General features: G+C 36.7%; 1 protein-coding gene across 5 annotated transcripts in view; it reads left to right on the top strand.

Annotated features, from left to right (window-relative positions):
* DPP10 (dipeptidyl peptidase like 10) overlaps window positions 1-15285 on the top strand; it is a 492868-nt gene that overhangs the window by 467121 nt on the left and 10462 nt on the right. For all 5 annotated transcript variants that reach the window (XM_048079610.2, XM_048079611.2, XM_048079609.2 and 2 more), the window contains exons 18-22: window positions 1358-1456; window positions 1565-1634; window positions 8814-9008; window positions 10629-10683; window positions 14583-14682. In XM_048079610.2, the coding sequence (XP_047935567.1) occupies window positions 1358-1456; window positions 1565-1634; window positions 8814-9008; window positions 10629-10683; window positions 14583-14682 (519 nt within the window). The remainder of the gene's footprint in view (window positions 1-1357; window positions 1457-1564; window positions 1635-8813; window positions 9009-10628; window positions 10684-14582; window positions 14683-15285) is intronic.

The raw sequence follows: 15285 nt of genomic DNA, 5'->3' as shown, positions 1-15285 counted from the left end.
ATCATTCCATTCAAATCTACTAGACCAATCCTTACCTGTCCCAATTTCATCCAATAGATTATCCCCAGAATTTTTCCCAGAATCCAAAAATTATGTACTCTGCTTGCCTGTGTTCCTTTTGTCCTCGCCAGCCACAGATGACAACAACAGATGACCTAACCTTGCATGTTGAAGTAGCATACTAATCAATAGTATTGTGCTAGCAAGCATTAATTAATGTGTGCACTTCAGCTTTGTATTTTTTTTTAATGTCACTGTTGACAGTATTTGTAAATCTCAGTGCCGTGTCACACCAAGGGGAAGGAGTTTTATCCAACTCAGTAAGAGGTAGATACTGCTAAAGTAAAATTAATTGACTTCTGTAGAGCTACTCAATTCTGTGAAGGTACGCTTTGACTCTTTATTATTCGTATCTAAACTACTATTGATAGTGAATCATTGTTAAGAGATCTATGTAGAGCATCTTAAAAGAAATAAAGCAAGTCAGGATAAAGGGATGTTGTTTGCTGTAAAAATGAGAAAGCAAATAATAAGAGAGATAATTTATCTACAGTGTTTCAGTGCAAGATTAAATTATCCTCTTCAATTAATAAAACAATGATTATGGATTACTTCAATTATTTCATCCTCAGACTATAATTATACCATTTTGGTTGACTGCCCATGAAAGGCATTCTCCTTAGACTGTCTCTTTTTGACCTAAGTGCAGGGTTTATTTTTTAATGAAAAATTTACATTTTGGAAACAAGATTGTTAATTTGAGTGAAAACAAGAAAAAAAAAAAAAAAGACTGATCGTTCTTCCATATGCAAAAGGATTGCTTCAAATCTGTCTGCAGCTTTAAGCCAAACTAAGTCTTACTCTTGGCTGAAGTGCAGAAGACAGAGAAGGACATGAAGTGATCAAGTAGAGCTGTAATGGCTAAATATTGACTTGGAATACGTAGCCTAGAGAAGTGTGCTTACTCGGGGCTTAGGATATTGCCCAGCAGACTAGCCTTTCCCCTGTGACAGCTGCTGTTAGTATTTATCAGGGATACTACTATTCATGTTGGTCATCAGCGATTTCATTGTTAGTGCTTAACAAAAACAAAGCCTGCTGAAGCCAGAAATGAGAGTAGTTGTATATGTTCTGAATTAAAATGATTGATCTTGAATTGCAAAGCAGTTGCATTATATATATATGTGTGTATATATATATATTTTTTGTAAAAAAAACATTTAAAGAAGGAAATAATTTACAAGAGTTGTTACTGCACATTTGTGTCCTTTCCTGTAATTTTTTTGGAATATTGATTTCTCTTTGAATGATGGTTTTCTGTACCTCTCAGCTTGTTTTTTCTTGCTGTTTTCTACAGATTTTTATATTTTGGAGAATAACGCTCTGTTGAAAGAAGCTGTTTTGAAGAAAAAGAATTCCAGAACTGAAATTAAAATGCTTCACATTGAGGATTACGGTAAATTTGGCAAAATATTATTTTAACAAACCAAAAGCTTTCTTGAATTGTTACTGTTTTTCATCTGTGTAACTACCAGCCTTTAATGTCTTGCTCTTTTCTTAAAAGAACTCCCTTTACAGTTGTCACTGCCAAAAGATTTCACGGATCGAAACCAGTATGCCCTTCTATTAATAATGTAAGTATTTATATAGAATCATATAAAATAATAAAAAGTACTTCAGAGAAAACATATAATTCCATAATTAGAAAATGTATTTTTTCATTATGTAGGAAAATTGCCTCATGGATTTGAGTTGATAAATGAAAAGACTTGTTCTCAGGAAGATTTTGTTTTAGGCACCGTCTGGAAGAGATGCCTGTTGTTTTTGTTTTTTGGATGGTGGTGGTGGTGGTGTTGATCTCGTCAAACCTAGTTTGACCACTAACAAATGGTGCCTTTCATATTGCTCAGCTACAGCTACTTTCTTGCTTACATTTTCAGCTGTGTTACAATTGTTATTGTATTCCAGTTGCTGAAAGTTTGAAAATGAATGCTTACCATTGTCCTAGGTAATAATGGTTTAATTGTGTATCAGTTTTGTTGGAAAGGAAATGTGATATAACATCTTGATCCAGGCTACATACACTTAGATGTATATAAAGAGAAGATAGACATTTAGAATAGTGAAGTGTTAAATACGAAGTGTTTTTTGAGGTCCATTTCAGCTGCAATTTGACAAGGGCTTATGAAGAAGAGAGGCAGGAAAGGAAGAAAGCTGATTAAAAGAGAATGTGAGTTTAAAAAGAAATTTACCTAATATATCTGTGCAGTCCAATTTAAATGCCTAGTTAGGTGTACAGGGGTTTCTGATTCTTTGTTTTCTAAGCTGGAGGGTAAATACGGCATGTAAGATCTAACATGCTGCAGTGATTGCTTCAGAGACTCTCAAGCCTCTGGTGAAGTTTCACCTTCCCCGAGTCATACATTTTGCCAGGATCTGGTTTGCTTATGTGGTCTCAGCTCTGTCTGCAGGGCTTTTGCACTGGTGGCCGGTTTCCCTCCTCTGAATAAAGTCCTTTTTTGATGGCTGAGGTTCATATTTTGACTGTAATTTCTGGTAGCAGCAAATGCTTCCGTGTAGTGTTCTGGTGCCCTCTGGATTGATAGGGTTACAATTCTAAGAAAAGTTGGAATAGAAAAGGGGAAGAAAGTTTGGTGTTATTCTCATAGTCACACAATAACAAATATATATATTTTTTCAAATCACTGAAAGCTGGTAGCCATATCAAAGGTGTATGACTATAATAAGGCTCCTACATTTATGAAAGGCACCTGCAGATAAATGTGAGCTCCCAAGATATGGCACCCAGGCTGCTGAGTGTTAAGGCTGAATCTTGGAAGGGAGCCTGTGTCAGTGGATTGTGGTCCCAGCATAAAACCCAGATGCGAATGCTGTACAGCTCCATGTTGTCATAAGCTCAACTTAAGGCCTAAGCCCTAAATATCCTGTACCCTTCATGGTAAGGATTTTGTGAAGATTCATCCAGTAGTAGTTGCAAAGCATGCTGCAGTGCTGAAATAGAAGATCATTGTATTGCCATGTTAAAATCTATGTTCATCTGTGTATGACCAGACTATCTAACAAATAGGTCTCATATAGAAGCCAGTTTTGTTGGTTAGAGCTGTTATTCTTCCTGGAATTGTGATGCATAGGCCATAAAATGCTAAATAGATTATAACACACTCTTTTTTTTTTTTTCCATTTGTTCTCCTAAACAACTTATACAATTCACACTTGGTTTCCTTCTGATATAATACATGCAGTGTAGCTATAGATTAGAGAGGTGTACAGTAATTGGTTGAAAATGCGATTATCATCTCTTTTCTATATAATTAACATCAAAGTTTAAATTCCAGATCCTTGATTTTCTCATTATGGTTCACCTTACTCATTAAAAAAGTATGATACACTCCTTAGTAACACATAGAAAATGATTAAGTAAAGATTCTGGCATTTAATCCGGGTAATAAAATGAGAGGTGATAATCATTCTTTATTTTTTCTTGAACATAATTAACCTCATTCCTTCAAAATCTTTAGGATAATGTATCTTAAATGTCAACATTTATTATTTAACACCATTTAAAATTGTCCAATATGTAGGTGGATATTGTAAAACCAAATCAGTGGAGAGTTTGTTCTGATTTTCAAGGGAAAGAAAGCAGCAGGGTACTCTCCAAAGTAACAGTGAATTGTCTCCAAGAGGTTTCCGTTTGTTTGTTTGTTTACTTGATGTTATATTTTGGTAATAAACAGGAATCACTTCATCTGTTACTGAAACAATGAAAGATTTAGGCCTTGCCCAAGCAATCAAATCTGTTTATGCCTCCAGTTAATACACTTTTGGGACTGATAGCATAAGACAAGACAGTAAGGTTGGAAGTGAAGACTTTTTTACAGCTTCAGGAATAACTCATTTTACAAGACTAGCAGAAATGTAGAGAGGCATAATACAAATATTGGAAGATATTCGAGATGTGGGGTATAAGGCTTTATATATTGATAGTCATGTTGCGTACCTTTCAATTTTGTAAAGGATATTACTCGTTTTAACTGGCAGCTGTTGCAAGTGAAGAGTTGATGCTTGTCTACAAGGTGAAGCATAAAGTACATGGTGAATTCCACTACTTTGGTTGCAAAATGCTTGCAAAGGAGGATGTACCTAAAAACATTTTTATTTGGCCAGTTCTTCCCCTGTGAGACAGCTGCAAAGTTTAATTTTTTGGGGATCCCTAAGTCACGTGAATGATTCAGTAGTTGTTTTGCAGGCCATCCATCCAATGTCTTCGTTCTTCCTGTTTCTACCAATACAGAGCAGTATTTCACTACTCTCTTGTGCTTCTGTTACATCAAAGTCTGATTTTCTTTCCTCTCCTTTGAACTTCGTAACATTTCTCATGGCCCAAAGGGAGAATTCATGTAGCTGTAGGCTAAAAGAGGGACAGGCTGGAGTTTTACTCCAGCTGTTTCGTTTGCAGTAGTGGTCCCGGTGCTATGGGCCATAATCAGCCTTCTCAATCCCTGTCTCTTCACTCTTGTCCCCAAAAAGGACTTAGGAAATTTTTGAGCTAAGATCTGTCCTCCTTTAGCTTCCCCTATCTTTTAGCTTCCTCCACTCCCCGCCCCCAGCAGTACACATCCTACAATGTGAATAAAATGCTTGTTAGATCTTTCTTAGAGAAAGACAACAGGAGATTCAAAACTTCACCTCCTTTTCTGGTAACACAAGACAGTATCACATCTCTTCTTAAAACTGTATTTTCAAAATCTTCAGCCTTGAGGGTCTGAGAAAGATATTTTAAGAATAACATTTTTTTTCTTATATTGTCTACTTCAGGCCTGCATATCACATGATTTTGCCCTAGTAATGGAGTAACTCCTGGTGATGTATTTTAATTTGTTTGGCCATATCTGCAGGGAGGAGTTATAAATATGCTAACAATTTCTAGTTGTAGTCTGGTATATCTTAAAAGCATATATGAATAGGGAGAAAATGTTTGGGATTTTCCGTTCTCAGTGTGTGAGGCTATTCAGGTTCCCTGATTTTTGACCAGTAATGGTGGGTGTGCTTGAAAGCTGAACAAGAGATGCCCATGAAATCTGAAAATGAATTGGATTTTTCCATTGTACTAGTTTTTGCAAACTGGCATTCTTCTCCCTCTCAGTTTCACCATAAGAAAGACTTTTGTCAGTGATATTTCTTTGTCTATAGTGGGTAGATTTTATCATCTGAGATGTAGTCTTTCTGATGTTTGCTATCAAGATGCCTTTTCCATATACTGTATCAAATCTACTGCATGGCAGAAATAGAAAGAGATGTACAGGAAATTAAGCAGTGATAATAGCAGTTATTTTCCACATATATTTTGAAATTGTTTTCCCCTCTGTTTGGTCAACTGTATAACTTCTAAAGTTCCCGTTTACAATCTTCCCACTTAGTTTTAAAATGATGCAAAACCCGAAATAAATTTTGCTGCAGTCATGGTAGGAGATTGGCAGAGGAGTAGAACTCAGAGTACAGCAGCAACAGCCTCTCTGGTAACATTATATTATCCCCTGAAGGCTGTAACTCTAGTCATGAACAGAGACTTCAGTTAAAGCTTTTGGTTATAGAATCCAAAATAACAGATTCTTCTCTTTTCAGCAGTATATGAACTTATGATGAGCTGCCCCTTTTCCCAGACAGTCTGCAGTGTATGTGACTGCCTTGCAAGAAGCATACAAACTACCCACTAAGGTCAATGATATTGGTATATTATTGATGGCTCCTGTCTGTTTAAATGGTGCCTCAATGGTGAACTTCTGCAGTTTGCCCAAGTTGTCAGCAGTCGTGCTGCCACAGAGGACTCATAATCCAGGTGTAGTCACTGTTGAAGACACAAACTAGGCAGCTCTCAAGCTTCTAACTTTGAAAGTCAGGAGGAAAAAAAAAAAAAGTGCAAGTGCTCTGACATACAAGAAGGAAAAAGAACCAGAAATTGTTAGGCATCTTCTTCATTTGAATCATTCTGCTCTTGTTGCTTGACTCTGAAGATGACAGGGATACTGCTCCTTAAGAAACCCCTGAGGGGTGGCAAAGATGTAACTTTGCATATGCATTTTGGTGTTGGCTTTGATTTTGCTGTAGTACTTTGCTTCCCTTATGTCCATCCATAGTCAGGTGGGAAGAAGACTTCTGTGTTTCTATCACACACAAGCATAAATAGAATGGACTTTCACTCAGGCTTACCAGAGGGGTCATGAAATAAACCTATGAACAGGGTACCACTGAACAAAAGTGAATTGTAATTGGGCTTTAAGTAATGATGAGTGCAAAACAAAAACTGACCTTTGAGAAAGCTGGAATCCCAAGACAAACTTCACAAATCAGGCTGTACATCTGTTATTGCACTGCAGTAACAAACCTGCTTTGTTACAAAGCCCTCAGGGTGATGTCCAAACTTGCATAAAGGATTAATACCTTGCAGAAGCCTCTTTTAAGGGTAAAAGTGTGGCCTAAAAGGTGCATAGAATATATGCTGTCTCTCTGTGGAGAACAGAGTCACACCTCAGATAATCAGTATTATTTTAGAGTAGCAGTTGAAGAGTAAAGAGACCTTTTGATGCTAATGGGAATTTTGACATGTACCTCAATGGAAATGGCTTTAAATGCCTGTCACAGACTACTTACGTGGACATTCTTGAAATAAATTAGCCACTGGAAAATTGCTTCCAAAAGCAATATGTCAAACAACCCATCATGAAGGAGAGTGGTAGATGTGTTTAAAGTCTGAGCCTAAAAGTAGCCCAGCTATGCCCTCCAGAGAAGGAGCTTGGAAAAACATTGCTGTCAGTTCTCACCCACAGAAAATCTTACTGAAGTTCTGTCTAATGTTCTTTTTTTCAATAGAAGAAATTATCTGAGGGTGGCATTTTTCACTTAAAACCCTATTTTGGTTTAAAGCATCTTCTGGTACAGAAGAAAGCCTGCAAATGTCATGGTTCTTCCCCTTTTCCCAAGTGCCTAGATATATAACACATAAATGAGAACCCTATTTGTTTTGTTCTTAATTTAGGTGGGAGAGGTGTGGGCTGATTCATGATAATTTCACTTGTGTGGGGTGCATTAAACTGTTTTAAAGATAACCAGACAGACAAGGATATTTCTGACAGATTTTCTTCTTTTGAAAAGTTAAAAGAGCTTTACTTTAAAAAATAAAAAATAAAAATGATTGGAGGCTTGAGGCTGCTGCTATTCTGCTATTGGAAATAGTGGTGGAAGCTCTGTGAAGCCATCTATGTCAATGTAGAGCGCTTCTGAAAACCTTGATCTGTACAATTACCATACATTTTAAAAGAAACTTTCTGCTCCTGCTCTTTTTACAAATAATAATGATTATATACTTCTGAAACTTGTGTCTTCTGCAGAGCTCACTCGACAGTCATTATTTCCAAATTCATTGTTCTGGATTGTTTGCAGTTATTGTAGTTGCGTGTAATCACAACTGAATGGTTAAGCAAACAAAAACCACTCTTCCTTTCTTTTTATAAAGCCATATATAAAATTGTTACATAGGATAATGATGAATCAAGCATAAAATATTTTGACTAACTCTACAACTAAGTAATGCAGATGATACATCAGCTATGTATTGCTGTAGGTAGGTCTTGCTGAATTTGAAAATATATGTATTCATCACATGCTTGCAAATTAATAGGGAGATTACCTTGAAGGTGATATATGCTATCCACAGCCAAAAAAAATACATATAAGACAGCAGTTATTGTACAAGATTTTTATCTCTCTTTCCTTCCCCCAGGTTTTTATAAGTCTCTGAAGCTAAGGGTTCTCTGGTGAAATAATCATTTCTGTCTTCATCTTTCTTTCACCTTAGACAGGATATTCCCACAGACACTGTCCAATCTAATTTCCATACAGCCAGCACAGACACTTTTACATTTTAATTTGTATTCAGCTGGCAGATGCAGCCTGCATAGAAGTATTTTGCATTTTGTAGAACTTCATGGTAGCCAGCTCTCTTATTCTGCGTTTATCTTGGGGAAGAAATAATGCCAAGCTTCCTTTTTAAAACTGGCATTTTGTTTTCTTTGGAAGGAAAATAGTATATTTGCCTTCAATATAAAATGCTTATTGTTCCTCTAGACACTGCATTCTCCCATTCTTTTCCACCTTTTCTTCTCTAAAATACTTTTTTTTTTTTTAAAGTCATAAAATAAACTTATCATTCCTGCCTGCAACCATTTCTTGCTGTGAATTTGGATGGAGAAAATGTAATTTCTCCAAAGTGTACTTTAGTCTTCTTTGTACCGTATTTCAGAAAATCCATTTGAGGATACAATAATGCAATTATTTCTTTTTGAAGATGGCAACCTTCTATATATAACGTATTATATATCCTACAAAATCATACTCAAGGTACGGAATGAATATTCCTTTTTGTCTGTTTAGTGCAACTTAACAAATTGTACATGAGCCTTCTCAGAACTGAAATAGCCATTAGTGATTGTATTTTTTTTTGTTCACTTTAACCTATAAGCAGCACTACATGCTTTGATTTTCTGTTTGTTTCTATAAAATATATTCAGCTATTGGCAACACCACAGCATAACGGCTTTAAAGTTATTTTGCTTACTGCTACTGCAGGTACAGCAGCACTAGCTAATGGGATAGTATCGATGGAAGGGACAGTAATTCAACAGGATTGCATAAACAACTGAATTCTGCCATCTAGGTTAATTAAAATATCAGAGAACAGCAAAGTGCATCACATTGTCAATAGTCTTCGTTTGTGTCTGGTGTGTTGGTATTTGCAGTGATGAAGCTCCAGGCAGCCAGTTGGTTACAGATAAGTTTCACATTGACTGGGACTCAGTGCTTGTCAACTCTGATAATGTCATCGTAGCTCGATTTGATGGCAGAGGGAGTGGATTTCAAGGCCTCAAGATCCTACAAGAAGTCCACCGATGCTTAGGATCAGTGGAAGTGAAGGACCAAATAGCAGCCGTAGAGTACGTATGTGCAAACTTTTCTTCTTTTACTCCTCTTCTACCTTGATGAAAAAACATTTTTGACTGAAACTGCCTAGAATGGTTTCTCTGCATAGTAAATAACATTAATATTTATTTTTTAACGCAGTTGCGAATATTGAAATAATAACCTTTTCATTACAAACAGCAAATTAAAGATCAAAGAGATGCTTGCTTTATATGCTGGTGCTTCTCTTTGGTAAAGCTGTCCTTCAGTGTGTCATATAAATATGCCATCTATGCTACTTTGTATTTGTCTATATTGCTTAGGAAAATTTCTTACAGCACAAATGGTAATGTTTAACTGCTTTTGTGTTATAAATTTTTAGGCCTATGTGATAGGATGCTGCTCTCATTTTCACCATGGAGTTTTCAAGTAATTTTACAATGCAAATGGAGTTATAATGTTGTAAATGAGAACAAAATCTGGGCAAATGCCTACTTATTTCTCATTTGTATTGTCGTTCTTTAACTGATACAAATCCACCAGCTGCATAAGAGGGTAGTCTCTCTGTAGATTAATCACACACAGCTTTGACAACCCTCTTTACTCAGGGTGCCAGTATCCGATAGGCTAATATCAAGGTCTGGATGGACTCTTTCTAGGGACCTTCAAGGAAAGACAAGGGCAGACTTTCAGTTAGCTGTGTTTTTTGTTTGTTTCTTTGTTTTCTTCTTCTTTGAAAGGGTTTAATGCTTCAACCTATGCATGAGTAGGTATCTGTGTGTCTGTATCTGACATGACAGACCTGGGCACTGGGGCTCCTGGCATTTACAATGGTCAGGAATGGGCTGCGTTGAGCAGAGCAATTCATCTTGCAAACATCCAAGTGACCCTTGCAAAAGGGCTGTCAGAAGCAGGCCACAAGCTGTGCTGTGAGATCTGAGCTCTCTGCTTAAATAATAAGTGGTTTAAACTCAATATCTGGCCTCTTTTTGGGTGCAATGCATGGGGAAAAGGGAGAGAGGAGGTGAGAGAAGGTACTGAAGCTGGGTTTGTCTCTTCAAAAGCAGTTGGATTTTAGCCTCAGGTTATTTTGTCTTTTCCATATAAAATTCACCATTGCTAATTAAATGCCCTGATGAGAGAATTAATTATTTGGATAATTACCTAGACTCAGGAAGTTGCAGTCATTTTACCTTCCTTTAACTGTCTGAAAACTAGGCAACTGGTCAAAGCCAGTCATTTAAGCTCTAGTTAATGGAAAATCCTGGCATTTCTGAAGGGTGGCTCTCCCCAGGCTGAGGGAAGTGTCTGACATGAGTGGGAAGAAAGGCTGTTCGAGAGCGCTCTTCTCTCTGACAGAGGAACAGGTGCAAATGTGCAATTTAGTCAAGATGCTCAAATTCAGGTATCTAAAGTTAGGTAAGATGAGTTCAGTGCCATGTGTTTGCCATATAGAGGACGAATTACAAAAATAAAAAAATAAAAAAAATCACATTTCCTGGTGCAATATCACTTTTATTGCTGTAATTTGTTCTTCTACCTTATCCACATGTATAACAGTTTCTCAAAGTACAAATAATTTTCTTTTTTACTTTGGTGAATCTGGTGTATAAAGAACTTTTTATTTCCTTTTTCTTTTTCTTTTCTTCTTGCAGATCATTATTGAAACAGCCCTTCATTGATCCTAAAAGACTGAGTATATTCGGGAAGGTAATGTGCAAAAATAGTAGGATAGTAGGATATATCAACGTTATTCTTTATGAGAATCCTAGTTCATAAACAAATATATTTATCTCTTTTCCTAAGACAATTTCAGTTATTAAAAGTGAGGGAAACGCTACCATAATTTACTGTAGTTTCTGTATATTTATTTCTCAGAATGGGTATTTGAGATTAATCAAATCCATTTTATGGTACTGTAGCATTTGCTTTTCAGAAACTGAAGGACAAAATATTTGTTGAAAAACATCTGCTTTCATTAGAAAATTTTAATATGGGCTTAGGTGTTGTAAAAGCTTGTTTCTTGCACTTTTACATTTGGGCTACAGTTAAATTGACAATGTCCTTCTAATACAACTTTTATATCTGAATATTTTACTGACTGCCTAAGTTACAACTCAGTTACAAGAACTTCTTTTGTGTCTTTGCTATTTTGTCAGCTGCTTCACTGTGTAGCATGTCGTTGCCTCTAGCATGAGAGGGAGCAAGGCAAAGGCTTAACCTTTCATAACAAACTAAATAGCATTTTACTGGTCTGTTAAAAAACAGCAGTTAAACACCAAATAATTGCTGCTTCTTCTATAAACTATAAACTAGCATGTGCATCTTTTTTTTTAATTATTATTATTAATATTTTGTTATCCTGAAAATGAAAATATTTTGTGCATTTGACCTCAAAGCAACAACAAACCATGGCCAAGTACCTAGACAACACCACAGTCACCAGTTATAGGAACAGCATGCTTTCCACTGTGATACTGATATTTAACACCAGTGTGGTAGCAATTTGGAAGACTAGTTAGTGTAGTGTAGTGTAGTGAAAATGAAGTACTGGCTAGTATTAACATCCTGGAAGAGAGTGACCTTCCTCAAAGATGTAAGCTCCTGCCATACTCCCTGAGCTATCGAAACGGTCATTGCAAGAGTATCAGTAGCAACAGAACAGTATTAGGTTTGCAGGGCAGCTGCCAGAGATTTTTCAGCTAAGTAGGGGTGATTTCATCCACCAAATGATCACGGCACACATTGCTATTCAGGTTTTAGTGCCTGTTACCAATGTATATGAAAATACACATGCATATAATTATATACGTTTCTCCATAGGCTCTTCCCACAAATGATTAAAAATGTTTTTTCTGAATTGAAATCACTAAACACCCCCAAAATACTCACATATTCCTAACTTCAAAAATTTCCACGTTTTCTATAGGAAATTCAACACTTTCCTAACAGTGACATGACAAGCCAAAATTACCATAAAGCAGACGTAAATGCAGTTGTAGATATCTACCAATGTCTATACCATTTTTTTTTTTTTTTACCTCTCAGCGATTTTTAGTTTTGTTTTGTGTGTGTGTTTTCTGACAAACAAAAATTCATAAAATTGAAAAGTCAGTTTTAGAATCAGGAAAAAAAAATCTGTTTAACAGCTTCCTAGGGTTAATTGTATTTTACCTCTGCTCTGCTTATTTTAGAGTCAATTACAGATCTTCTTTAAAACTCATTTCCTTTTGACTGTGTACAACGTGATAGTGAAAGTGTTTGTTTCTATGCATTAAATTGGGTTTACTGATGGAAAACGAATATATACTTTGCTTAAAAGTAAGATGACTTTGGAATTGCTTAATGCTAATCTTGCAAAGCTGGGCTCATGCACAAAGTCATGGAACTCTTTGAGAAGTTTTAGAACTACACAGAAGTAAAATTCCTGTCACAATCAGTAGTGTTAGCCAGTCATGAGAGTAACAAGGCAGTCCAGAGGGCACAGCGTGAAAAATACCTACTTCTGACTGCCAGGCAATGTGCCAATATCATCTCACTTATCCCTGTGAGAGGGGTACAAGCCCAAGTGATGTATGATCCAAGGGCCTTTCAGAACTGTTACACAGCAAATTGTGTTTCCATGTGGTTTGCCTCTTTGCCATGGAAGTAGGAAAAGAGCTTGAAAATAAGTTGAAATTTCACAGCCAAACAGCTTCTTGAAAATAGTCAATTAAGCTGTAAGCACAGAAATCCAGCCCGTGAGCGAGGCACCATATGTCCTTGCATGAGGACATAGGAACTGCTTTCTGTGTCATCATTGTGAAGTGATTCTGAAAATTTGGTCTCACAGTGTAAAGCTTTTGTCCTGGAAAGCCTGGCTGGAAGCGAGGGCACAAGCACAGAGGAAAGAAATTCCTAGGAGAACTAAACCAAGCTCTTAATGAATACATGGCATAAATAATAAATAACATGGCAATAGTTATCCTAGGATTAAAACTGTGCTGTGGAGCTACTGGAAAAGACACAAACAGAATATTAAACAACAGCAAAAATAGCGAACCCAGAGGTAGAGGAAAGTTGCTGTTCTCTTAAACTCTGTGAATTATGAAAGTTGTTGCTGCCCACTCAAAAATTCTTTCTTGACTTAAGTCTACTCCTGTACATGGACAATGCTGGGCTACTCTTGGTCTCCTTGGCTGGAATTTCTGTGGGAATAGGGATAACTCAGTTCCTCATGCTCCCATGAAAATCAAGTTCTTATACTACATTTCCTTTAGTGCATCCATTCACGTTTACTACGCGTTGATCGCAAAGAACACTCCCGTTGGCCTATTTTTCTTAACAAAGGTAAAAGGATTTCCAGATATTCCAGTTCTTCCAGAGAAATCAGCTATTGATTAAATATTTAGATGTGAAGACAGGAGCAGGCTGGGTTCAAAAAATATCCACAAGAAACCTGTGTGAGCATTTGACACACTATATTCTCTTTTGGGGTTGTCTGGTGTTTTACACTTTTCTTTTCCCTGTCATGGGATGATTTCTTCTTTCTGAAAAACAACAATGAAAAGAACTGTAAAAATCACTCTTCCAGCAGTGATGAAGGGAAAACAAAGGTGGCAAATGGAGAAATTTGAACAGCCCATAATATATGAGAAAATCATTGATCCCAGACTCCACAACTTAAAATTTCATTTACTGTGGGTCCAAAATGACCATGGGGAACAGATGCGGATTGCCAATGTCATTTCAAAGAAATCTGTGGACTAAAATTAAAGCTTTCATATGAAGAGAAGCTTTCATGACTCTCTTTTGTCTCACAACTCTTCCCAAGGAGGTATGTTGTAGGTGTTGCAAGGGAGATGCTGAAGGGATGTGCATAAGGACAGAAAAATGTGGTAAGGCGAGGAGAGAGCTCCCCCTGCTCTGCCCCATGTCTCCCAGCTTCTTCATTCTGTCCACACTCCCTGCTTTGTAACAAAGCAGCTGACTGGGTGCTCTTGTGGCCAGAAATCACATCACAGAGATTAACATAATATTGAGCAATGTGGCTACATATGGATTTTATTTCTGGAAAGCACTTCAGGACTTTTACCCCTCTGTGGGATGTTTGACAATGCTGCAGAAGAAACTTCATTAATAGCGATAGGATTTAATCTGTGAAGGTCCAAGTGCCAGGAGTAGGACATGCTGAAGTCAGTTCGACATTTTTCCCCGTTCCCATACTCTTTCCTGTCAGCAAAATGCTCAGCGTTTCCCAGTAATTTGCAAATGTCTACATTAAATATATTAAAAGTGAATACTTTTTTTTTTTTTTGGTAGGTTGGTTGTTGTTTTCTCTATGATTTTCATATATTTTGCTAACCATAGGCTAGTCTGGCATGATGGAGCTGTGGAAATTAAACTGAAATATACTTAGTGTTATTAAATTGCTTAGTTTAAAGGTCATGACCAGGCCAAATAAGATCTCTATTCACTCTTAACTGTATGTTTGCATTTCCATTAAAAGCAATTCTTGCAGATATAAATGCATACTGCAGAACGATACCATCAAATTAGAGCAATGCCCTTTAACTTTATTATTGCTAAAAAGAAATAAACAGAAATTGCAATATCATTTCCTTCGTTAGGGATATGGTGGCTACATTACATCGATGATCCTAAAATCCAGTGAACGGCTCTTCAAATGTGGAGCTGTGGTGGCACCTATTACCGACATGAAGTTGTATGGTGAGTATTCCCTGCCCCTCTCCTGTCTGCTAGTCTCTTCAGAATCTCTTTTATTCGTCTTAACTAATTGCAGATAATGTAGCAATATCGGCTAGGTCTAAATTCGCGACCTCATTCTCTACTTTAAATGAAGGGCAGCTAACACTGGGACAGTTTACCAAAACATGCAACAGATATATTATTGGTAACAATACAGATTTTTGTCAAAATAATTCTATTTCCCATTTCCACCGAAATTCAGTCAGGCACTCCATTTTCTTAGAACCCAATATATCAGCCTTAATCAAAATTTTTAATAAGAATGGAACTTTTAAACAGCGGTAAAATTCCTCAGCATATCAATCACATTGTTATTCTATCACAGGACATTTGGTTCTATATGTGAAGTATTGGGCATATGCTGGGTTGCAGACTGTCATGCATGGGAGATCAGACCAGATTCCTGTAATGCTCTGTTAGCCCCTTTTTCTAAATGTATTCTGTTTTTTAAATGAATGCCTTGTTTTCTAGGTAATGCCTTAATTAACTTGTCCTGACTGTAAGTCAGAACTGAGGAGTTTTAAAATAGACCAAATTTTGTTGAAATGATGTTTTTTTGTTTGT

This window comes from Anser cygnoides, chromosome 6 (genome assembly GCF_040182565.1).
Source record: "Anser cygnoides isolate HZ-2024a breed goose chromosome 6, Taihu_goose_T2T_genome, whole genome shotgun sequence".
NCBI lineage: Eukaryota > Metazoa > Chordata > Aves > Anseriformes > Anatidae > Anser > Anser cygnoides.
The sequence above is the reverse complement of the archived record's forward strand: the minus strand, read 5'-3'. Positions and strand labels throughout refer to the sequence as shown.